Source organism: Micropterus dolomieu, linkage group LG04 (genome assembly GCF_021292245.1).
Source record: "Micropterus dolomieu isolate WLL.071019.BEF.003 ecotype Adirondacks linkage group LG04, ASM2129224v1, whole genome shotgun sequence".
Lineage (NCBI taxonomy): Eukaryota > Metazoa > Chordata > Actinopteri > Centrarchiformes > Centrarchidae > Micropterus > Micropterus dolomieu.
Genome location: NC_060153.1, coordinates 17,757,466 through 17,781,981, shown reverse-complemented (window position 1 = coordinate 17,781,981; position 24,516 = coordinate 17,757,466). Strand labels below are relative to the sequence as shown.

Below are 24,516 nucleotides of genomic sequence, written 5' to 3'. Positions count from 1 at the left end.
ACGACAACGACCCTAAGCACACCGCCAAAGCAACAAAAGAGTGGCTGAAGAAGAAGCACATCAAGGTTCTGGAGTGGCCTAGCCAGTCTCCAGACCTGAATCCAATTGAAAATCTTTGGAGGGAGCTTAAAATTCGAGTTGCCAGGCGACAACCTCGGAACCTGAATGATTTGGAGGCTGTCTGCAGGGAGGAGTGGGCCAACATCCCTGCCGAAATGTGCACAAACCTTGTCACCAACTATAAAAACCGTTTGACATCTGTGCTGGCCAATAATGGCTTTTCTACAAAATATTAACATGCTGTTTGTCCAGGGGGTCAAATACTTGTTTTTCCTCATCAGATGGTTATCAATTTTTATAAATTCATATGATGTGATTTTCTGGAATTTTCTTTGGGATTCTGTCTTTCACTGTTAGAATGTACATATGATTAAAATTGTAGATTGTTGCATTCTTTTTAAGTGGGCAAACCTGCAAAATCAGCAAGGGGTCAAATACTTTTTTCCCCCACTGTAAGGTTAAATGTGGTGGTACATGTATTTTATTGCAGCATGCTAGTTACTCTAATGTAGGTTTAGTGTGACTTTACAGAGCTAATAGATGTTAGATGAACCTAGCTAAGTGACAGTGGTGTTGCAAATCATTTGAGATAAATACAGAAACCCAAGACAATTAAAGTGTATAGAGACCAAAGATAAAAAGGAACCATATTTCAAGTATTCAGTTAGTTTGATTTAAGAACTCAGGGCCCCACCCTGCTTAAGATAGGGAAAGGTGGGCTACATATTATATATATACTAATATATATACTAACTATACTAATTGTGTTGCTAGTAGCAACCACTGCTGGCACAGTAGCAGTTGATGCTTTACTGACAATGTTACAGCCCCCATTTTGTGAGATCTGTTAAAGTAAATACTGACAAACAGATTTTATCTACTCCTCAAATTTCCAGCTTCTTTTTTGGTTGTTGATTTGTGACTGAGTAGAATTGCTAACTGCTAACTAAGTTAATCACAATACTGTTACAGCTAATGTGTTGCTGATACAACATTAAGTACCTGTTGAATTACTGTGCTGTACTTTCTATGGAGACTTAACGTTGATATTTAACTTGTGATTCTTTGCTCCTTCCTGGCATGAAGCACAACATAGTTAATTTATTTGCAGCTAGTGTACACTTTTGTGAATCCAGGGTCCTTTTGTTTTCTGATTTGCTATCACTATCCTTGAATTTGTTGTTCAATACCGTTTTTACAGTTTTACGATTGCTTCCAGTAAAAACTTCAAAGCCGCCCACTACACACACACACACACAACCTTACTGGTGCAACAGCAGTAGAGTCAAGATGATGTCAATAGGCCTTTTTCACATCCAACATGTCACAGTAGGACAAGCACAGGTGCAAACAATGAAATGAATGATGACTGAATTCAGGGTCTGAAATTAGCACCAGCGGGTAAATTGTTGGCAGTGGTTTGTGAATTTGTCAGCCAACTTCTGTATTGAAACTGAGTGTTTTTTGTTTGCTTGTTGGGAGCCACAAGAAGAGATTTTTGTTGAGATATGGACTCTTGTGGAGATTTGAACTGAGATGAGGACCCATTAATTGGTAGTTGAATTGTGGCCTTTGTATTGATCACTGACTGTATAATACACTGCGGTGAACTTTGTGTTATCTGTTATCTGTCGTCTGTCGGTACCTGATGATATTATTATATGATATTATTCCATGCCATGACTCTCAAATTATCTTTCTGTGAAATTATTAGAATGTGATGTTTTTCTCCTCCATTACTCATTCAGCAACCCATTTGACTCTGTCCCTTTCTAATGTGCTTTCTTCTTATCATGGCTAACATGTACAGTAACAATAATAACATATTGATCATGCCTCTTCAATTGGAATACCTAGTTGTTAAGTAAGGTGGAGTGATTGTCGTGTACCACACATACATTTCAAAAATGGACTATACAATTTGTTAGTAGCAAACAAAATACATACCTGCCTGCCACAGTGGAAAAAAATAATTATTTCAAACCCTGGCTGAATTCACTTTTGCTGCTTCAGATTCAGGGTCCTGGTATTGTGCATGCTGGCTCACTGTCACACTGTCATGGCTTACTGGGACATTTCAATATAACAGAGCTGTGTTAATGCCATTAGTAACACCTACTATGACAGTTGAAATGTGTGCTGTGAAAAAGGCCAGTGAAGCTCAGTCTGGGAGGTCTATAAACCAAAAGAATTAAACAGACCCGTGTAGATATTCTGTACATGATAAATGAAATGCTGACATACAGCCTTCATTTTAGGGTCTACTCTGTGAACACTTCAGTTTACTATTTTTCACATGCCAGCTCCGTGTAGGTAAATGCCACTTTCCGTCTTCCTTTATTGCTTACTGGCTGTCTGGCTTGTTGCCTTTCTTGGTATGTGATCTGGTCAGTGTTTGAAGTGACGGGCGTGTAAGGTTGATTCAGACTTCAGAAAGGAAGCATTGAATGAATGTTGAAAGACGCTCCTTTTAAAAAGGGGCCTCTTCCTCTCAGCCCTCCTGCTGAGCACCCTCACTGGGCAGAGGGAAGCTCAAGGCCAGCCTCTCCACCGGCTCTCAGCACCTCCGTCGTCTTTCATCATCCCTCCTCTCTGTTTTTCTCTGTTTTTTCTGTTAAAGCATTCGTTCTCTGTTTGAAACAACACATGAGTAAAGACAAACGGCACATGACTCCTTGCTGGTGACTGATTTGACATTGCTTCTTATTTCGAAATGTATTTGTTTTGATGCTCGTCAACCTCAGAGGGCACATTTGACAAGAGTCAAGTGTCCTTTCCCTCAGATTGTGTCATAACAAATTAGTGCCATATTAGCTGCAGAGACAATTAGTACAAGGAAATGCTTTGTATGGCTTTTATTGCTTTTGGACTGTTGCTCACTTACTGCAGTGAGTGTTTATTTGAATGGAAGTGTACCAAACAACTGTGCATCAAGGGACACAATGGGGGGTAAACCTTCCTAAACCCAGTCAAACATTGTGTCGAGTCTCTCCACCTATAGACTTACACAAAAACCAAACTAAGGGAGCTTGCGTAACATAGCTCACACACATCTCAGAATTTTTTCTGAAATATCCATTCAGTGTATTTGCATTCAGTAATTACCTCTCTAAAGTATTTTTTACTGTTTTAGTCAGCCATTTACAATGCCTTCACCTGTACAAGCGATTTTTGTGTTTTAATTTTAAAACAATGCAAGTTCTTTGATTGCACTGTGAACTGATACACCAATTGATCTTCTCTTGTTTTCGGACAAAGGATCTTCACAAAGGAAGTATTTGCTGTACTATTAATTTTAGCAAACTTAGGAGCAACTTGGTATAGTTTGCATTGAACGAAGAACCCTACATTTAGCATTGATCTTGTCGCGGTCCGCAAGATGACCGTTCTGTGTGTGCTGAAAAAAAATCTAGTGTACACAGCCCTGGCTCTGTGAATGAAACAAGTGGCTCGGGCACACAACACTTTTCCAGTCGTTCCAGCCGAGATTTGTGTGTTGGGCAACGTTAAATTACCTGGCCATGAACATTCAGCTTTTTAACATGCTGTTGTTGTGATGTTAGCTATAGCGGCAGGAGAGTTGTGTGTATCGCTGTTTGGGCTGGAGGGCTATCTCTGGGACTGTCTCGTCCTCTCTGCATGCTAGCTTCATGTTAGCTTTGCAGCAGCAACTGTAGCAGCAGTTTGCTAACCCACAACTTAGCTAACGTTAATTACATTACTTGCTGTGTTGTTGTTCGCACTATATCATGATTTTTGTCATGGAATTGGACTTCTCCAGAATTGTTTACGCCAACCTTAACCAGTATTATATTTACCGCTTTATAACTTCATATATATTGATCCATGACTACAAATGTTGAAAGGCTTCTCTCTTTTTCACTCTCTTTCTCTCTCACTTGTTCCCTACCTCATTACTGCTGCTCCCAGAGGGGGTCCTTATCAGTTTTAACTGGCCTCACCAGTTAGGTTGGAGGGAAGGAAGATGGATGCAGAGATGGAGGGACGGTGGAAGAAGGGTTGGAAGGAGGAGTGCAGAAAAGAGACGCATGGTTGAGGAAGAAACATGGTTAGAGAGGAGATAACAGTGGGGAGTTGCTGTGGGGAGGGTGGACAAGAGAAGAAAGATGGAAGAAATGCATGCAAATAAGCACACACACAGGTCCTGAGGTGGTATCTGCACAGCTTATTGTTACGCAGTGCTTTGAGCCACATGCAACCTGCCTCGTTATTTAATAGCAAAGAAAACAGAGAAAGAGAGAGGGTTGAGGATGAGGGGAAATAAAGAGAGAGGGGGGGTGGAGGAAAAGGGGGAGATGGGTTTTTTTTACTCACCAGCTCACCTGGGGCATCTCTCATTGAGTTGCTGCTCCTTTTGGGGTGCTCTTTTATTTACACACACCTTTATTTATTCAGGCTCACATTGGCGCTCAGGTGGAGTCAGCCAATTACCTATGCATTATTGACGAGGACAGTCGACCCCTCGTGGCTCCGAACTCCACCTCTCCTCCTCTTCCTTTTTCCCTCTCTCCTTTTCCTCCCCTCTTTCTGTATCCTCCCATTACACCTTTTTCTACTTTCCCCTCCCTTTCATTTCATTCTTTTACTGGCCTCCCCTCTTTCCTCTTCTAATTGCCTCATGCCTTATCACCTCCTCCTCCTTTTGTTTCCCTTCTTCCTTCATCTGTCACCCCTTTCCTTTCCTTTCCTCTCTTTCTCTCTTCTTTCATTCTTTCCATGTCCCACTCTCCTGGTAGGTCTGGAGGTATTTTACTGCAAAGCTGTCCGACTGTATTGGAGATAAACAGTGATTCACACACACAGTACACATTTAGATCTTTCTATTGTTCTCAATTTCTCAACCCTTGGCATACATACGTACATATACAAATACACAGTGTATTATCATCACTATGGTCTCCCATAAGTTTGAACCCTGCTAATCTTCAGTATTGGCACATTAGGGCACATTAGAATTCTTTCCAGAGAGAGAGAGCGAGAGAGACAGCGAGCAGCACATCTGAGGAGAACAGGAAACAGGCCACTCCACCTTGATGTGAAAAGCCCAGTGGGGATCTGTCCACGTAACTAAAGGCGTTGGATCCATCCTCCTCCTCCACTTCAAAAGGATGTCGACTTCATTAAAGAGATGCGCCAGGAAACATGAGAAAGTACTACAAAGGGATGAGTGTTTGTCTTTATATCTGTAGGCGAGCTCGCACTCACAAACACACACAGACACATTCACGGGGAAGCCTCCACGTACTAACACACATTAACACGGTGGGTTATACATAATTATGCATGTGCATATAAACGAAAACACACACAAATGTAAATGCTAGCACACGTACTGTTGAGGCTGAATGGGGACAGCACAGTGTGCTGAAGTAAAGACCAGGGGAGAGGTAATTAGAGTCTCACATACTGTAGCCGCTACAATGTACAAACAAAGTGTGTGTCAGCAAGACTGTTGCACCAAAGTTTGGCGGGCAAATTGGACCTCTGAGAACAGCCAGAAAAATGACACACAAAACACAAACAAAAGATAGAGGTAGGAAAACAGGAAAAAAAAGGACTGTTTGGATTTGGGTTGAAAGCTGGCCTGTCTTTGTGAATTTACTGTGTGTGTGTGTGTGTGGCGATTTTATTTTTTATTTTTTTTAAAGGCCAGACTGTGTTGTAATGAGAGCTGTAAGTGTGCGTCTGTATATATACCGTATGTGTGTGTCCATGCGTGCAAGCTACTACGACCACAAAATCTGCACGTTTTGTCAATCTTGAGCCAAGGAATGGCAGGTTCTGACAAACACGTTTCCTGTGAGTTATTTATTATCTTCATTGGCACAGTAATTATTCAGCTGTGTACATCAATCTGTTCCTGTACTGATTAATTATTGTTTTAACACCATAAATAATATGCTTGGATGTGGTTCTAATTCAAATTTCTTAACAGCTGACAGACCAAATAGGACTGATAATAAGCTCATTAATGCTGCTTTGTAGATACAGTCGCCCACACAGCCTGGAAACACTGAAAATAGACACAAAGAAAGATAGGAGAGAGAAATGCATGTTGACTTAGACACACACAAGTACATTTACTCCAGTACTTAAATTAAATGTTGAGGCACTTGGAATTTGCTTGAGTATTTCCATTTTCTGCTATTTTATACATCAACCAGGTGGAAATATTGTGTTTTGTTACTCTACTATTCGTTTATCTTAAAGTAGGAATAACTGGTTACTTATTAGATTACAGTTGTACACACACAATACCTGTATGGGCTGATCTAATAAATTAGGGCTTTCATTGTTGATTAATCTGATGATAATTTTCTTAAGTGATCAATCTTAAGAATCGTAATTTGATCCTTATTTCCTAGATTATAAAGTGACATCTTCAAATGTCTTATTTTGTTGTTTTGTTCCAACTAGCAGTCCACAAGCCAATGTCAATTTACGACATTATCAGTATTTCTGCATGCATTTGGGTTTGTTGTCTTGTGTACATTTACATTTATTAATTTAGCTGACGCTTTTATCCAAAGCGACTTACACCCCAGGCATGTGTCTTATCCATTGCGCCATCACCACCACCCGTACACAACAAGAGACGAGCAGCAAATCCTCATATTGGAGAAGCAAATGTTTGGCATTTCTGCTTGAAAATTTGCATTGCAAAAAACTATCAACTGCATTTAAGAGTAACTCCAGCCACTGGACACTGAACTTCTGATTACACATTAATACATCAGTCATAATAATCCAGTGACATATTAAGATACAAGAACACTGATGGTGGTCATTCTGTCTGCATAATGACTACTTTCCTTTTGAGACCTTCGATACATTTAGTTGATAATACTTATCACAAGCCTACTTTTAAGTTAAGTTGATTTTTAGTCTCTGCCAACTCCTGAGGAAAATATCTAGCTGTTTAAATGCTGCGCAGTGTTCACCAGCTAGTCACTAACTCTGTCTTTCTGCTGTTTGGTGCAGAGCAGCTGCCTGCTGTGGCCGAAAACGATGCTATAAGACCAGCGAGAGTGAACCAAAACAGTGAAGTTGTGGGCCGGACAGTAAGCTGAAACTTAGTATAAAGCTCTGTAGGTTCATCAGTACAGGCAACATATTTCACACTGTCATTTGATATATTGGTATTATATGCTTTAAGTAAACAGGAGTGATGCAGAACTTTGAATTTTAATTGAGACTTTTTTTGTTGTTATAGTACTGAGTATGACTTGAGTATTTTTTCCACCATTGCATTTTACAAACACATACCGCCCTTTGACAGCATTTATACATGTGGTTTACTCAATTAATCAATTAATTGCTGTGTTTATAAAATGTCTGAAAATCTCCACCACAATTCACAAAAATATTTAGTTATATTTAGTTTAGTTATTTATTTAGTTAGTATCATATGAGACAAAAAAAGCAGTAGCACATCCTCACACTGGAGAACCAACAAATGTTTTGCCTGAAAAAAAACTCAAAAGGTGGTTAAGGATCAAAATTGTTGCCAATTATCTTCAAATAACTAATAAATTAATCAACTAGATATTTCAGCTCTACACACACACACACACACACACACACTGAAATCCTGATTCGATTAAATTTTATCTATATAGTGCCAAATCACAACAACAGTTATCTCACAGCGCTTTTCATAAAAGAGCAGGACTAGACCGTACTCTGTGATGTTATTTACAGAAACCCAACAGTTCCCACCAAGAGCAAGCACTAGGCGACAGAGGCAAGGAAAAACTTCCTTTTAACAGGCAGCGGCCAAAGGGGCAGCTAAACACTTCATGAGGGAGTTAATATCCTGTTCTAGAAAACTACAGGTGAATCAAGTTTCCTCAGTGCTAGCTTGCGCTGCAGTTGCCTGCCAACACCTCTTCACTGAAGCCAAATTCAAAATACATGTATTTAAGATCAGATGCATGGAAGAATTATCTCTATCAGCTTTCCTTGTTATGAGCCTCACAAAGAATAACACGTATGCTACCATGTCAATCATTATCATCACTGTGCAACCTGATGCAAACAATGAGAGTGGAAATTAAAAATGTGCTTGGGTGCTCCTCTGTCGGAGAAGAAAAAGCAGCATCAGAATAATTGTTTAGTAAGAGTCTTAGTCACACATGAACCTCCTTTAAACAGAAGGCAGATGAACTGTTTTCACTGAAGGAGGCTTGATTAGGCATCACCCTCAGTGATTAGACATTTGCTGTTTAAATGTTTCCCACTGTGGATTCACTGGCACATGCAAAACATTCTCCCCATCTTTATGCCGAGCGGTGAATATTACCATGATAAAACTGATAGCTCATTCTGGCTGCTGCTGGGATTTAAAAAAAAAAATCCAAGACAGAGAACAAATATGAACCAATAAAGTGGCTGACATTTAAATTAATTTTTGACATGTTGTTTGTGCACTTCTTTCTTTTGCTACTTGCTAACGTGTTTGCTTAATGTCTTTGTGTCTGGATGGAGCCTTCGTCAAAATGAATTGTGGAAACTCACAGCTTAAAAACAGTCTGCGGGAACAGTAGCCTGAAGGCATTTTGAGGACTATTTAGGCTCATGCTGTGCGGCATATCTACACACACACACACATTCTTGTTTTGCTATACTTGTGAGGACCATGACCCTATAGCATGTTGTGAGGACCCCCCTTTCTGCTGACAGTAGGATAATGAAAAAAATAGTTTGAACACTAGATGGGGCTATAAAACCAGAAAATGACTTCAAATGTTTACACACACGATGGTCACACAACTGGTGATTTTGGTCGGTGTTGTGAGGACCGAACGGTTGCTAGGCAGATTTAAGATCACATAATCTGCTTTTTAAGGTGCTGACCCTATTAGACCAAAGAAAATTTTTACTATATGTAACTCACTGAAGCTTATTAAACCCTTATTATGTGGTTATATTATTCCTTGTATATTTATGAACTTTATATTTTTTCATTAACTTGTGTCTTAAGCTGCTGATGTAGCTATCTACCTCATCTGATCATTTAAAAAAAATAATCTTAGTATGCAATGATCACCAGTGTGTAACAAATAATTTTAAATACTTATTTTATGATTTGATACACTCATAGCTTATATTCATAACTAACATACGTTATGGCACACAATAAGTATAGCTGACCCAGAAACTATTGTCCATGTATTTGTCACGTCTCGCTTCGATTACTGTAATGCTCTGTATAAATATTTTTCAAATCAAAAGGAAAGTGACTAAGAATATTATGATTTAAAAATTATTTATATTGATGACTGATGCCACAGACAAGGTAAATTTAAGTCTTTTATAATTATAGCAGTTGAGTGAACTAAGCCTTTATTCAATTTTTCAATTCAGTTCAATTTTATTTATATAGCGCCAAATCACAACAACAGTTATCTCACAGCGCTTTTCATAAAAGAGCAGGTCTAGACCGTACTCTATGATGCTATTTACAGAAGCCCAACAGTTCCCACCAAGAGCAAGCACTAGGTGACAGAGGCAAGGAAAAACTTCCTTTTAAGATTGGGTCATATAGTAAATCATCCATCGGGACTTTCACCGCAGCTAAAATGAAAGCTCTGACCTCCATCACAACACAAACTCCAAACTAATAAATCAGCAGATTATTTATTCTGCAAAAGCAAATATTGCGCTTTACAAAAGAGCATTCTAACAAGCAGGGTAAGAAATTATTAACTCTAACAGAGCACCCACACATTGTACATGAAATGCAAGGATTTTACAATCCCTTTCAGGCCTCATTTAGTACTGCTGAATTTCAGCTTCAACAACACAAGTCAGGAGACATACTTGAGCCAATATTGTTACTACGACAAAGAGAAATAACAAATTTGGATGTTATATTTTGCCAATCCACAAACCTAAGGATTGTTAAGGCCTACTGAAATCCTTACTAAACCTACTACTGAAATGAACTGAGTAATGAACATGTCACTTTGGCCAAACTCCACTGAATAATGAACTGCTCACATCTGTATACATCTGTATATAACCTGAACTTGAAGCTGCGTGCAAAAAATAATGCAGATGAAGAAAAAACCTGTAAGTTAATGGAGTGATACCTTCTTTTTTCTAGTTTCAATGGTATTATGTACATGATTCTTGATTTCTCTCCAATGTCTACTCTGAAGTGCTGGTTCTGCATCTATGCACTCTATGCACTTGTCTTTACCAGGAACTTTAATCAAAATTATGCAATTTCCAAGTTGCCGCCAAACTGCCTTTTTTTCCACATCACTCCAGGGCCTTCTTTGAGTTTTCTTCTGCACAGTAGAACCTAAAAAAACAATAAACATAAAGACACATTATTCCACCAAAATCAAGAAATCATAGAATGAACTAAGACTGTAAGCAATCATTAGCAGGCCTGCCTGTATGTAAATAGGTATAGTTATTAAGTAACTGACTAGTTCAACTGAGTAAGTCAGTCAGTAGGCAGGTAGAAGTAAGTAAGTGTGATTTTGTTTGTTAAGGTCAATAAAATCACTATGTATGCGTGTTGTCTTCACTGTTCTTGTGCATTCCATTATTTTATATGTGCAATGGACCACTTAAATTGAAGAAAAAGGTAAAAATGTAGTAGTAATAAACTAGTAGCACTCACAGTAGTATCAGTGGAGGCAGTAGTAGTAATTTTAGCATCTGCAGCAGTAATAGTAGTAGCTTTTGCAGATGTAGTAGGAATAGGTGTAGTAGCGCTGAAAATAGTTGGACTATTTTAAGTGGCAATAGTCTCTCTAGTAGTTGCAGCAGTAGTGACAATAACAGTAGTTGTAGTACTATTCACTATTGTAGTTCTTGTAGTGGAATTTAAAGTAGTTAACCCTGTAACAAGCACCCTCAATCCCTCCCTCACATAAGCTTAGGCTCTTCTGAAAGCTTAGACAAAATGGCCAACATCAATGTAAATAGTTTTTTCCCTTTCAAACTAGATATCAGATGACCCGTTAGGCTGAAATATCACTTTTTAAACAATGTTTGAAAGGCAGTTCAAAAAGTACATGAACGCACCTGGGGTGCTGAGGTGCAGTAGGTGGTTCTATATTGGCAAACAAGTCAGTCTTGGATGACCTCTTGACTTTAGCCTTTGTGTGTGTGCCAGGTCCCTCTAGGTGAAGAGAAGAGACAGCCCATGACATATACACAAACTTAGTCATAACCTACTGTACACTTCATGCCAAGAAGTCTAAGCTATACATGATCACACTACATACCATCTGAGCCTTGGTCCACATCAGATGGCACGTCTGGATCAAGTCTCCGCTTCTGACTTCTGGATAGCTCTGTAACAGAGGGAAATGAACATCAGGCATAATGAAATACATCTACAGGTGCAGCTCAGAAAATTTTAATATTGTCAAAGTTCATTTATTTCCGTAACTTTATTCTAGATTCATTACACATAAAGTGAAATACTTCAGGCCTTTTGTTTTAATCGTCATGATTACAGCTCACCGCTCACAGAAATTGACACATGAGTTGCTAGTGGTTCTGGTCTTGTGGGCAGGTGCCAAGTCCTACTGGAAAAGGAAATCAGCATTTCCATAAAGCTTGTCAGCAGACGAACCAAGAAGCGCTCTAAAATGTCCTAGTAGAGGCCTGCATTGATTCTGGACTTGATAAAACACAGTGGACCAACACCAGCAGAGGACACGGCACCACAAATCATCTCAGACTGTGGAAACTTCACTCTGGACTTCAAGCTATTTGGATTATGTTTCTCTCTACTCGTCCTACAGACTCTGTGACCTGGATTTCCAAATAAAATGCAAAATTTACTTTTATCTGAAAAGAGGACTTTGGACAACTTAGCAACAGCCCAGTTCTGTTTCTCCTTAGCCCAGGTAAGACTGTTGTAATGTTGTCTCTGGTTCTGGAGTGGCTTGACATTAGCAATGTGACTCTTGTAGCTTATAAACTGGACCCGTTTGAGCCTGGTGGATCTTGATGACTCCAGCCTCAGTCCACTCCTTGTGAAGCTCCCTCAAGTTCTTGAATCAGCGTTTCTTGACAATCCTCTCAAGGCTGCAGTCGTCCCTGTTGCTTGTGCACCTTTTCCTACCACACTTTAACCTTCCAGTCAACTTTCCATTAATATCCTTTGATCCAGCACTCTGTGAACAGCAGTGACCTTATGCAGCTTACTCTCCTTGTGGACGAGTTCAGTGAGTGTCTTCTGGACAACTGTCAAGTCCGAAGTCTGAACCAGACTGAGAGATTAAAGGCTCTTCTCAGTTCCACATTTAATTCTTCTTCTTCTTCTTATACTATTCTAATATTTTGAGATATGGATTTTGATTTTAATGAGCTGTAAGCCGTAATCATCAAGATTAAACCCAAAAAAGGCCTAAAATATTTCACTATATATCTAATGAACATAGAATATATGGAAGTTTCACTATTTAAATTAAATTATGGAAGAAAATTAAAGTTTCCATGATATTCTAATTTTTAGAGATGCACCTGTATATTAGAAACATCTTTAATGTCAGTGGAAAAGGTGATTGATTATCACAGCAAACACTACTAACTTCTTGAACAAACTTGTAACAAACAAGCTTACCATTTCTGTCAGTCTTGGATGACCTCTTGACTTTAGCCTTTGTGTGTGTGCCAGGTCCCTCTAGGTGAAGAGAAGAGACAGCCCATGACACATACACAAACTTAGTCATAACCTACTGTTCATGCCAAGAAGTCTAAGCTATACATGATCACACTACATACCATCTGAGCCGTGGTCCGCATCTGTGGCACATCTGGATCAAGTCTCTGCTTCTGACTTCTGGATAGCTCTGTAACAGAGGGAAATGAACATCAGGCATAATGAACTACATCTATATTGGTCAGTGGAAAAGGTGATTGATTATCACAGCAAACACTACTAACTTCTTGAACAAACTTGTAACACTATAGCATTCACGTTATACATCCTGGTCACTTAAAAATACTACTGTAGCAACCACCTGAAACCCTGGCAAAGATGTGCACTTACACTTCTTGTTACCCATTAACTGCTCTGCTTTGACACCGCTCACTCTGTTACCGACATACACTTGATCTGCTCCAGTTCCACACTCACATCTCAAGAAATTATCTATCTTTTTTATATACTTCTTTTTTTATATTATTCTGTTTATATTTTTTAGAATTTTTTATTTTGTGTATACTTTTAACTGCTACACACCACAACACTTTCTCTGATTACCTACTTGCCAATAAATCTGATTCTGATGTTCCATTTAAGTATACATTTAATAGAACTAGAATTCATACCAGGTCAAACATAAGCCTTGTCACAATAAGCCACCCCGCTGTGCATCAGAACTTAAACATGCCATGTCTAGGCAAACCTACAATATTACAAATGAAATAGGTAAATAATAGTTGACAATAATACTGGTAATAAGAACTTCTGGACGTCTTCGGGCCAATATGTTTCAGGCCTATTGTGACAAAACATTTTAACTTGAACCCTGATATCTACTATAATTACTTGCATACCATCTTGTTCTTGCCTTGTAGATGCCTCCACCAGGATACGCTCTGAAGTGTTCCCTTGGTTGGGTTCATTAGACAAAGCAACTGTAATGACAAAAAAGAAGAGAAACATTTTATATAGCATAAGTCAAATGTTCTGTCCAGATTCCCTTACAATGTTTTTTGATATAGCTTTCCAAAATGTAAAAAAGTGTGTGTGAGTGTACAATACTCACGCTCTAATTCAAAGTCAATCTCATCGAGAGATTTTCCTTTATAGACAGCAGTTCCACATTCTATCGCCATAAGCAGTTTGCTCATTTTTGCCAATTGAAGTGTGTTCTCAGTTAGGCGATAATACTCTCTATGAACACGAATATCGTGTCCCATGAATTTTGCCACCTGATCCAACTCATGATCCTTTAGGTTCATTATTTGACAGAGAGTTGCTATCTGCTTCCGTAGTTGAGTGGAGGTCAGGGTCGCAGAATGTTTTGCATCACACAGATTTGCAAATTTTCGCAGACAGTCGGAACGTCTTATATGGGAGTCTGACTTTGGTCTTGCAAACACATATTTGTTGGTGTCAAGAATGTCATTTTCCTGCATCCTGTGCTCAATGAGAAAATCCAAGGATCTTGTCATCTCTCTGGTAAGCAGTACTGGTACTTTTCGCCCTCTTTTTCCTCTTATCACAACTCTTGTGAAGTCATTACTCAGGTCCCGTTACAACTTTGACAAGCACTGCATTACATCCTCTTTTAGTGCCTCCGTGTTTTTGCTCTCATATGTTTCAAGTAGCATTTTAGCTGCCTCGCCTTGGCGCCTCTGGTTAAACAGTATAATTTGTGAGAGGATGGTTTCACTTAGCATGCTGTATGCTTTGGGATCAGGACCTTCAGTCAGTTTCTCTCTGGCATTTTCTTCCATGGACTTCAAATTCTGAATTACGTCTTCAGTGAGAGGGATCATTTCCTTTTTGTTCCACTTGTTTTCTTCCAGATTTGTCCTTGCACGATGCGAGACATAGTGGTTCCATTCTGAGCTCACTAACCCAAGGAAGCTCCTCACCCTGTTTGCAGCTACGTCATCTTCTGCTTTTACATAATGACCTATCATGATATCACCAACTGTCTTTAGAGAGTGTCCTAGTTTTACAGCAAGAGATGGTCGATCATAGCGATATTTTGATTTAGTGTAGCCAGATGCCTTTTTAGCTGCATCAACAGCCAACTTGAACATTGGTGGAACTAAGATATCCTCAAGTTTTTTCACCTTTTTGTTTAGTGCCTTTGCAGCGATCACAAATCTCCCTAACTCCCTCATTTTCTGACTTACATAGCCATCTTTGGATGGATCGCTCCCATGCTTCTCCAACAATCTGTCTCCATACTCACAAATAAGTTCATCAGATTTTACCTCGAGACACCTCATCATGCAGCATGCTACTAATGATTTTGGAACATCTCTCTGTTGTATTTCCTTGTATTGGAATGAGACAGGAAGCTGCAGCTTGGACTCTGTTTCTTTTCATTGATTTTTCCTGAGGGAGACCATTTTCTTTTTTGCAGGAAACCTCATGCTTCCAGAGCTCACGTTTTCTGAAAAATCCATAACAGTAATTGCAGGGCAAGTACTCATTTGGTTTTGTGTCTTCTGATGGTTGTCTAAATGTGACTAATTCCCCTCGTCCTTTCTGCAAGACGGTTATATTGTGATTATAGTCACCTTTGGAGCGGAGCTGATCCAACAACTGACACCGTTTCTTTGAATTTTTGGGTAAGCATGTTGCAATAGCAACCTCTTTCTCCTACTTGTGCTTTCTCTCTAAATGCCGTGCAATTTTACTTTACTTTTTTGCAATAAAGACATTAGTGTTTTTTGTCCCATTTTCTTTTCTCACCCTTCTGGCACCTCTTCACTGTTATTTTTTACCCCTCTTCCTTCTCATCTTCTCCCTCATCTGTTTCATGTTCCAGGTCACCAGTGTCACCTTGTAGTTCATCAACTTTCTGAGTGAAGTTAGTGTTGATCCTGTTCACTTGTATTTCAGTATCCTTTGGAAAATCAGAAAGCTGCATCGGACCTTCATCCAAGCTGCAGTTTTCACTGTCATAGGAGCTTGGTGAAGGCAGATATTCACTTCCGTCATCTGGCTCAGATTCATCAGTAGTAGCAATATTCTGTCAAAACAAACACAGTTTGCAGTTGTTTCAATTTTGAACATCCAATCATCACTTGAAATCCTCATGCCAGTTCCAGAAGAATTTTAAGAACTACAGCTCTTTTGCACCTAGAGTATAGAGTATAGTATAATTATCACCTTTCTCACAATGTCAGCAACAACTGAAAATGTATATGCTAGGGTTGTGAAGAGACAAGATTTGAGATTGAGGTTGCGAAATCGAGACGAAACAAGATTTTAACACTATTTTTTATATATATTTAATGCTAAATTATATGAAAAATTTCAGTATTAAACAGTTTTTTTCCTGCATTCTGATTAATTTTTCTGCACCAGTTTAGGGCAGATTTTCTGCTCATGTTCCAAACTTTCTGCACATTCAGAATCTCTCCCACAGATGTGTGTTCTCCAGACAAAAGTCATAATAGAATAACGTAATCATTTAATGAGAAGTCTACCTGCCTACCTAAGTTATTAATCCGCTAGAAGCAACGTTATCCCCGTCAGACTGTTTGACCAATGCAGTTTGGGACTGCATGTGAAACTGAAAGTAACTGAAACACTTGTGATCAGGCAGAGATCTCACCACAAATACACACGTTAACTTCATCAGCTCTGAGTGTAGCTCACAGTCCCAAACAGAGCAAAGTTGCGCTTCAGTTTTTAGGGTATACACAGGTGTGGCATCAGCTGGGCGGAGTTGATTAACTCTGTGATTCTATCTTATCAGTTATACATTTGTATTTCACTGTGTGAGAAAATTGATTTGTGGCTTGACAGTATGTCAATTGCGCAAGTCTCGCATAACAGCTTTTACCTGATGAGAAATCTAGTCACAATTTAGTCACACCCCTAGTATATGCTTCATTAAAGTTGAATTTATGGCAAAACTGAGTGCATTTTACATCTTGACACCATCTACATAGACACCGCTTTATTCCAAGGCTATGTTTAACTCTACTTATTTGATAATTAGGATAACCCCTTGAAGGTTAACAATCTAGTTTTCAAGGTGGTCCTTGAACACACATACAGAAAGTGTATCTGTATGTTGGATATTTCTAGGACCATGTTCTCTGCAATCATACTGTGAACAACTGGTACCAGGGCTCCAGACTAACGGTGTCCTATTGTCCTGAGGATGATAGAAAATGTGTTTGGGGTGAAGAGAAATACTCTCTGGGACAGATGGGATTGTGTGTGTGTGTTTATTTATTACTATCACTTAGCAAATGAAAAACTAAACCGACCGATTGACTACAACAGAGTCAGTCTTCTCACGCTGTTACTACAGTCACTATCACTGGCTGGCTGGCTGCTCACATGTTCCCGTGCTACAGGTCCATCTATCCTCTCAGTTACAAATGACTCCCTGACCTCTCGATCACGCTTGTTTAGACTGACATGTTAAGCGCCACACATCAATCTTCTCACGCAGTGAAAAATAAATTTATATTCTGATAACGTCGACTAGCAGCGAGAATCATCTCAACCCAGGTAATGCAACTCGGCATATTTTTTTTTAATGATGAATTCTCATTAAATGATGATGTTGTTCTCATAATATTATTATATATAATATACACAGATATGTGGGAGAGATTCTGAATGTGCAGAACGTTTTGAACATGAGCAGAAAACCTGCTGAAACAATTCGGGTACTTCGTTGAGTATACTAACATACAGTACACTGCGTACACTATGTACTTACTTGCTTAGTGCGTTAATTTCGACAGGGTAGTGTTGTCTCAAATCAAACAATGCTGTTGTGCACTAACCGGAAATGACTGTTGCCGACTGCAGAGCTCCAAAATAACAGCCAGGCTTTATCACACAGAATAAATGCTCAGAATCGGGTTTATTGCCAAGTTCAATCTTAGTATATTAATGTTTATTTATTTTTTAAGTTTCACAAGCCAAGAATTTTCAATACCAGATGTCTCTTCATTTAATTTAAATTACTCAAATGTAATGACAGAATACCAGCGGTACGCAAATTAAAACTATTTTACGGCTGTTTTCTCCTCTGCTGTTGTTGACAGCTGGCCGGCCTCGCTAGCTCCTCCCGCGGGTTGGCACAGGCTTCCCCTGCAGCCACTTGCAGAGCTCCTCAATTCCGAAAACGTTCAAGCACATTTTTGTTCCACCATCACTTTTCATAAAATGCTAAAATGGGGGTTTGGTGTACCATCCGGGTACTTACTTACCGGGTGCGTATATTGAGACACAGCACAGGAGTTTCTAACTATAATAAAAATTAAATCATTTATCATCGAGGTAAAAAAAGGTGCCCCAATTGATTACTTTTCAACATTTTGATTTTGGGACACTTGACATTAACTTCGGGACGGTTCAAATTGTTTTTCAGGATGGCTCCAGACGGAGGTGAAAAAAGTTAAGATTGCGCTAGATATAAAGCCAGTCAAGCTGATATTACTCTGTTTTGATAAATAGAGACATTTGTCACTGACAACAATAATGTGGCTCTAAAAGATACCATTACATCTCACAGTTTAAATGTGTACCTGGTCACCACTTTCTCCTCTCTTTGCCTGGCCTGGGCTATGTCGCTCTCTCCCCCTCTCTCTGCCTCGAGCTCTCTGTCTGCTTGGAGATCTCAGTCTGTTTCGAGCTCTCTGTCGCTCTTGCCCTCTCTCTCTCCCCTGAGCACTCGTTGATGCCTGTATAAACAGCCACTATGTAATAAACTGTCACTGACAAACATAGTGTGGCTCTATAAGATACTATTACTGCTCATATAATACAAATGCTTACCTGGTCACCACTTTCTCCTCTCTTTGCCTGGCCTGGGCTATGTCGCTCTCGCCCTCTTTCTTTCTCTCCCTTGAGCACTCACTGATGCCTGTATAAACAACCACTATGTAATAAACTGTCACTGACAACTATATTTTTTCTAGTTTTTGTCTTGCACATGGGGTAACTTTTTACATAAATGCAATTTATAACAAATTAGTGGTGTGGATAATTTTAGTGGTAGGGACATATCCCCGCTGTCCCTACTGTACCACCAAAGTAGAATTTATAGCAGAGCTGTTGAATTGGATTGCACAGGGGTACGTAATGAAGTGTAAATTAGGGCTGGACCTGAATATTCAAATATTTGATCGTTGGGTAAGCATTCAGGTTTTTTTTTAGCGCGGCTGACCTCTGTTTACAATAGTGAACATAATGCTCCACTTGACATCAAAAGGGAAACAAATTGAAGCCCTCAGCTTTGTGGGCTACTTTAAACTAAGTGATGACAATGGCAGTCAGGGTTTTTCCTGCATAGAGAAATTTTTAGCGCCCCCAAAGAGGTTTAAGCGAGCGCCAAAGGAAAATCACCAGTGCCAAAATGATCAAAATTGTAAAAGCGTTTCAAATATTCTCCTGGGATTTAATATTAGCCATTAACCAGACAGCTTTTGAACAAGCAGAACATAAACTTAAATACAACGTCTTGGCTTCCAGCAGTCACCTCTCATCCACAGCGCAGTTTTTATTTATTTTTTTTCTTACACAGCTACTGTGTTGTTTGACTGCGCCTGAATACTCCGCTACAAAGCCTGCGCTACTGGGCTGGGTTATTTCCCACTGTTCCCATTCTCTCCTGCCTGCTAATCTCCACAGGGAGATCAGGTGCTGTTCACACAGCCGTGTGAATAGCGGTTTGTCAAAGTTACTTCTGAACCGAACAATCACAGCCTGGAGTAGACAGGACATTAAAAAAGGCTGAGGCACTACATCAAACTTTAGAAATGTTGAACTCGTTTTGTATGCACGGTGTTTATTATTGACAAGTTAGTACTTTGCATAAACAAATGAGAGACTAACCACCTTGCATTTTTCTTGCACAATAACTTAATGACTGAAAACAACCCACAAAATGTAACTGCCGTAACTGGAATCAATATTAGACTACTAATAGTAAGCTATAGTAGCCTATACCATTCTCTGAAATTATAATGAATACACAAACATTAGCACTAATCAAACCTTAACCACAGTGGTGTAGGCTAATATCAGAGAAAGGTTTTATTTGTGGAAAAAGCTGAATCTCAACTGATAAATCATCTGTAGACAGATAATCCAAATCAAGTGTAACCTGTATATTATTATACTAACATTTTACTTAAGTCCCATTCTGAGCCAGGAAAAAACCTGGCAGTGTGGCAGTTATGGTGTTTATTTACGTTACAGTTGCTCACTTTCATTGTGCCCAGCGCCCGCACAAAGCGGTGGACTCGGGCACAGTTGGGTTGGACTCCACTGTTTCCCCCCCCCCCCCCCAAAAGAGTGATGACGTAAATGTGCTTAGATTATTGACTGTTAATTACTATTGCAGCTTTAAAGCTCAAAAAATAATATTCAGGCCAGCCCTACTGTAAATGTGGTTCCATCAAGTTACCAGATATAAAAGTTTAATGTCACACCCTCAAATTGTTAGAATACAGTCATTTGATACATACCAGCTCATTTTCTTGGTCTCTCATTCTTTCCATTATCTGTGAAACAAACAATTATCTTTAAGCAAGATCACCACCATGAAAGTCATCAATTAATTTAGATTAAATCGGTACTTATATTTATTTTAAATGTCAGTGTTAGGGTTCTATAACTAATAGCCCTAACACTGACAGCCACAGAATTACATAAAATATTGCTAGTATCACTTACATAATTAATGTTATTTTTGTACATTTGTTTCATCCTGGATATTTTGTCTAATTGCTCCTACATAAGCCTAAAAGAGAAGTTAAGATGCTAAAATCTCAGTTCAACCGGATATCTAATTACAATTATTATTTGTCAGATGACTCAATAATGGTAATCTTTTGTTGCAGCTCTAACATGATTAATGTTAGTATTCTTGAATACATTCTGAATTGTTTTGTCTGTATGGTGACAGAAATCAGCTAAAAAGTGACATGTTTAATTGTCCTGTGTTGTGTGACCAACAGTGCAAAACATAAAAACAATCTGTTTATGATGTGAAAACAGAAAGAAATATAAAATCCACAAACTGGAAAAGCCAGAATCTGCTAACCTTAGGCATTTATGCTTGGAAAATAATTACAACAATTAATTGATCATTAAAATAGTTGGCAAATCATTCAACCCACCTACCAAAAACTATTTTCCATTCTGTTCTTCTCTTAATTTTATTCAAGTAACGTTTACTTTAGTTAAGTACATTTTTTAAAGGCCTAGTTAATAACGGTCTTCTTTTTCTGCTTTAGTTAACTCATCAAATCAAGTAATGTTCCGCACCCTGTAGTTAAACTAATGCTAATGTTAGCCAAACAGTTAGAATGGAGAATGATACCGAAGCTAGACTCCAGAAACAGCTCAGCCTAATTTAAATAAAAATAAAAATGTCTTACCTGGGTTAATAATCCGTTGTTTTCCTGCTGTTTTTCGTCTGTTAATATCTCCGTGCTCCCGTAGTCTCTGCAGCCTTCGTAAGACACGCACAGACCTGTTTGTGACGATGCATTCAAGTCCACAGGGAGAATGCAAAATCGTAGTTCTACATGTTGTAGGGAAATTTTACAAAATGTTTTAACTCAAAATAGAGTCCAAAAGGGAAAAAAAATCGAGTTTTGGGGAGAAGTAGCTAAAATAGTTACTACAACATAACATAGCTTCAGCAGTTCTCCATTTTAATATAACATTCTGTATCTTCAGTCAGGGACAGTGAAGCTTCAAATTCCCATGTCCCTGGAATGCCGCATTAGCAGAAAAAAAGTTTGCTGCCCAGGTGCTTAATTGATCTCCCCTGCCCCACTCTGTGTGGCCTCATGCCAGCTTCTCCTCAGAAACACAGGCTGCAGAGCCTGGATTCAGTTTGAGTAAAATCCCAACACACCTTTACACTATTTATTTTTTACTGGGGTTATTACTGTTTTACATTTGATTTTAAATCAGTATGTTACATTATTTGTGCAAAATCATTTTAAACATGAATGCATGTAAATTAAATTTATATAATATTGGAGAGATTTTGATGCAGTGGTTTTGATATTTTGATATAACTTCATTGCTGGACTATCACACATCAGAAAACAAGACCTGAGATTCAAGTTCATTTGAAGAGAGTTTTATGCTGTGGATTAGGTGCTTAGTTGTTCTCCCCCTCCCCCACCCGACATGTGCTCCTCAGCTGCCCTGGCTGTGACACACAGGCAGCAGAGCCTGGATTCAGTTTGAGCAATATCCCAACACACCTTTTACAGGATTTTATATATAACATGTGCCCTTCATTGCAACAGTATTCCCTCATGGCAACAGCCTTTTAACAACAGGATAATGCCTCCATTCATTCTTTTATTTCAGATGTGACTTATTTATTTATAAATTATCTGCAATTTACACAATTTAGCCAACCTGCACATGCACACTCACACACTGACTGAACATTGTGCGATGTGTGTGCATGCGACGAGTCGTGTGTGATGACAGGGATCATACCATCAAGTTAAAAGCAGACGGGAGGGCTTATTGTCTAACAGGTCTACAAAGTCTGGATGTCATATTTGGTGTGCGCACGGTGGCACTGCTGGAGAAAGTGAGATTGTTGTGTGGATTCTTGTAATGTAACTTGCTTTGTCATTGCTGCTGCTGGACAAGTTGATAATTACCTGCAGGCCAAAAAAGCCCTCAGGCCATAGGGAAAATCTCCTGTGCACTAGTCCGCTAGTTTAATCTCCACAACGTCTTTGTGTTCAGTGTTGTCGTCAAGACAATGGACCAATGAGCAAGCACTATATAGGCCTACAGGTATAGTAGGCCTACTCATGGAAGTTGTAGTGTCACATTGCAATTCGTTTGTTATTTCAGATGACTGTTGACAAGACTACAATTTTTCAACACGCCAAAGTGGCAAGTAGGAGTGACTGCATTACCCACCACGGCTGAAATCCACCCGCATTTGGCGGGTTGGCGGGTGTTAATATCAAGCCCTGGATCAGAGAAAAAGCTCCAAGATATGTCTAAGGTTTGTCTTAGGCTATGTTCACAATTCAGGCCTCAATGGTCAATTCCAATTTTTTTCCCAGACCTCATTTTTCTGTTTGAGAGTTCATATTCTACTTTAAATGTGGCCAAAATCAGACTTAAGTGTGAACACATGCACAGAAGAATTAAACGTCACAATCAGCACGCTATCATACAGAAGTAAACAAAGGAGCCAGTTAGCTCATACTTGCTAAACCTCCCGTATTTCATTACACTCTCCTGGTTTCCTCCTGAGGTCACATTCCCCCGAACTAAACAAATATTAACAACTTTTCATTACATTCATTACTATTCTGGTGCTGTACAACACATATAACCCACAACTGTCCCCCTCTATCTCTGTCCACTGTGTCCGCTCAGATAGGCAGCGTGCAGGTGACTCAGAAGATAGCTTGGGACCAGGTGGATTTCAGGGAGAAGAAAGGGAGTTTGTGAGTAGATGATAGCAAGATAGAGGAGAAAGAGAGCCACATGTTTAATAATGGCTTTTGTGGAACTTTTTTTGTTCACCGCAGCCCCGTCTACCTCATAATTACCGCATAACTAACTCTGATGCCTCTAGAGTGGCATCAGAGTCGCATGGATTTCAATCTGAGTGTCCAGATTGAGGTCGCATTTCAAAAAATCCGACCTGTGTTGGATTTGGACCACATCCGAACCAGAAAAGATCAGAGTCCACGTGACTAAAAAATCTGATTTGGGTAACTTTTGCCTGTAGTCTGAACGCAGCCTTAGTTACCCCACTTGGAAAAGTACTTTCCTCTAGTCAAATGTTGAGGTACTTCCACTTTTTTACTCCCCTACATTTAAAATCCTGTGTTGTATTTATTTCTCTTTACCTGATCAATGTAGTGAAGTTACTGAGAAGAAGAAAAATAAATATTTTGTCATTGAAATAAATGCATATTTCAAACAACTGATGTTTAGAGATTAATTCATTAAGGACTGAATGCACGCAGGAACAATGTCATACAGAATGAGCACTTTTGATACATAAGTACACTATGGAATACTTTTACTATCTTGAGTCGAATTTTGACGACATTTTTGGTAAATATGGGATTTCTACATATCTTAAGTAAAGGAACATTGTTCTATATTTAACGACAACCACATAGCTTATGTATAGCTGGATGGTCTAGTGCAGGGGTATTCAATTAGATTTCAAAGAGGTCTAGTTAGAGAAAATTTCCTGAAGCAAAGGTCCGGAACATCAAAACGACGAACTTGCGTTATCATTCAGTACTATAACGTATAGTTGTATCAACACATGTTTTTAATCAACAACGGACTGTCAAATCAAATAATATTTCAGTCAGTTTTCACATCAAACTGGAAGGATAATAAATAATAACTATTCAAATAATAAATTCTAAATTTAAGTAAACTAAATTAAAGTGCCTAATTTTTAGAAAAAATGTAATAAAAAGTGTAGCTTGAAGTGATGAAGTGTAGTCTTAACCAATTTTATAATAAACACTCAACACATCATAACAAATGAACAGCTGTAATGCCTCCTCTTCTCTTTCATTTCCTCTTACAGAGCTACCACTTTCCTACTTTCTGTTGTTCAGTGAGAAACGTGAGCTCCAGCTAGCATATTGGAGATCTATGAGATATTCTGGTTTTGAACTGCCCGTGGGAGGAATGTACATGTAAAAATCTGTACATTCTTGATTAAAAGTCATGTGAAATCTCTTATCTTTCGTCTCCTCAATTCGGGT

General features: G+C 39.0%; 2 protein-coding genes across 5 annotated transcripts in view; both read right to left on the bottom strand.

Moving 5' to 3' along the window:
* Positions 1-9,701: 9,701 nt before the first annotated feature.
* Positions 9,702-21,277, bottom strand: LOC123969915. Of its 4 annotated transcripts, XR_006824818.1 has the most exons (11): positions 21,160-21,237; positions 20,245-20,280; positions 18,551-18,638; positions 18,301-18,456; positions 15,494-15,773; positions 13,615-13,695; positions 12,838-12,905; positions 12,677-12,736; positions 11,328-11,396; positions 11,125-11,221; positions 9,702-10,390 (listed from the first exon to the last, which is right to left on the bottom strand). XR_006824818.1 is itself a non-coding variant. In XM_046047685.1 (7 exons), the coding sequence occupies exons 1-6, from the start codon at positions 14,233-14,235 to the stop codon at positions 11,153-11,155; spliced, it is 756 nt and encodes a 251-aa protein (XP_045903641.1). In that variant the 5' UTR covers positions 14,236-15,455; the 3' UTR covers positions 9,702-10,390; positions 11,125-11,152. The 4 variants fall into 4 exon arrangements, 1 of the variants encoding a protein (XP_045903641.1); XR_006824817.1 differs by lacking the exons at positions 18,301-18,456; positions 18,551-18,638 and having other exon boundaries at positions 21,160-21,277; XR_006824819.1 differs by lacking the exons at positions 15,494-15,773; positions 18,301-18,456; positions 18,551-18,638 and having other exon boundaries at positions 21,160-21,193.
* Positions 21,278-21,896: 619 nt separating this feature from the next.
* The window catches only part of LOC123969708 (alpha-1,6-mannosylglycoprotein 6-beta-N-acetylglucosaminyltransferase B-like), a 153,887-nt gene continuing 151,267 nt past the window's right edge, over positions 21,897-24,516 (bottom strand). Inside the window, exon 17 of the mRNA XM_046047335.1 lies at positions 21,897-21,947. Within this exon, the coding sequence (XP_045903291.1) occupies positions 21,897-21,947 (51 nt within the window). The remainder of the gene's footprint in view (positions 21,948-24,516) is intronic.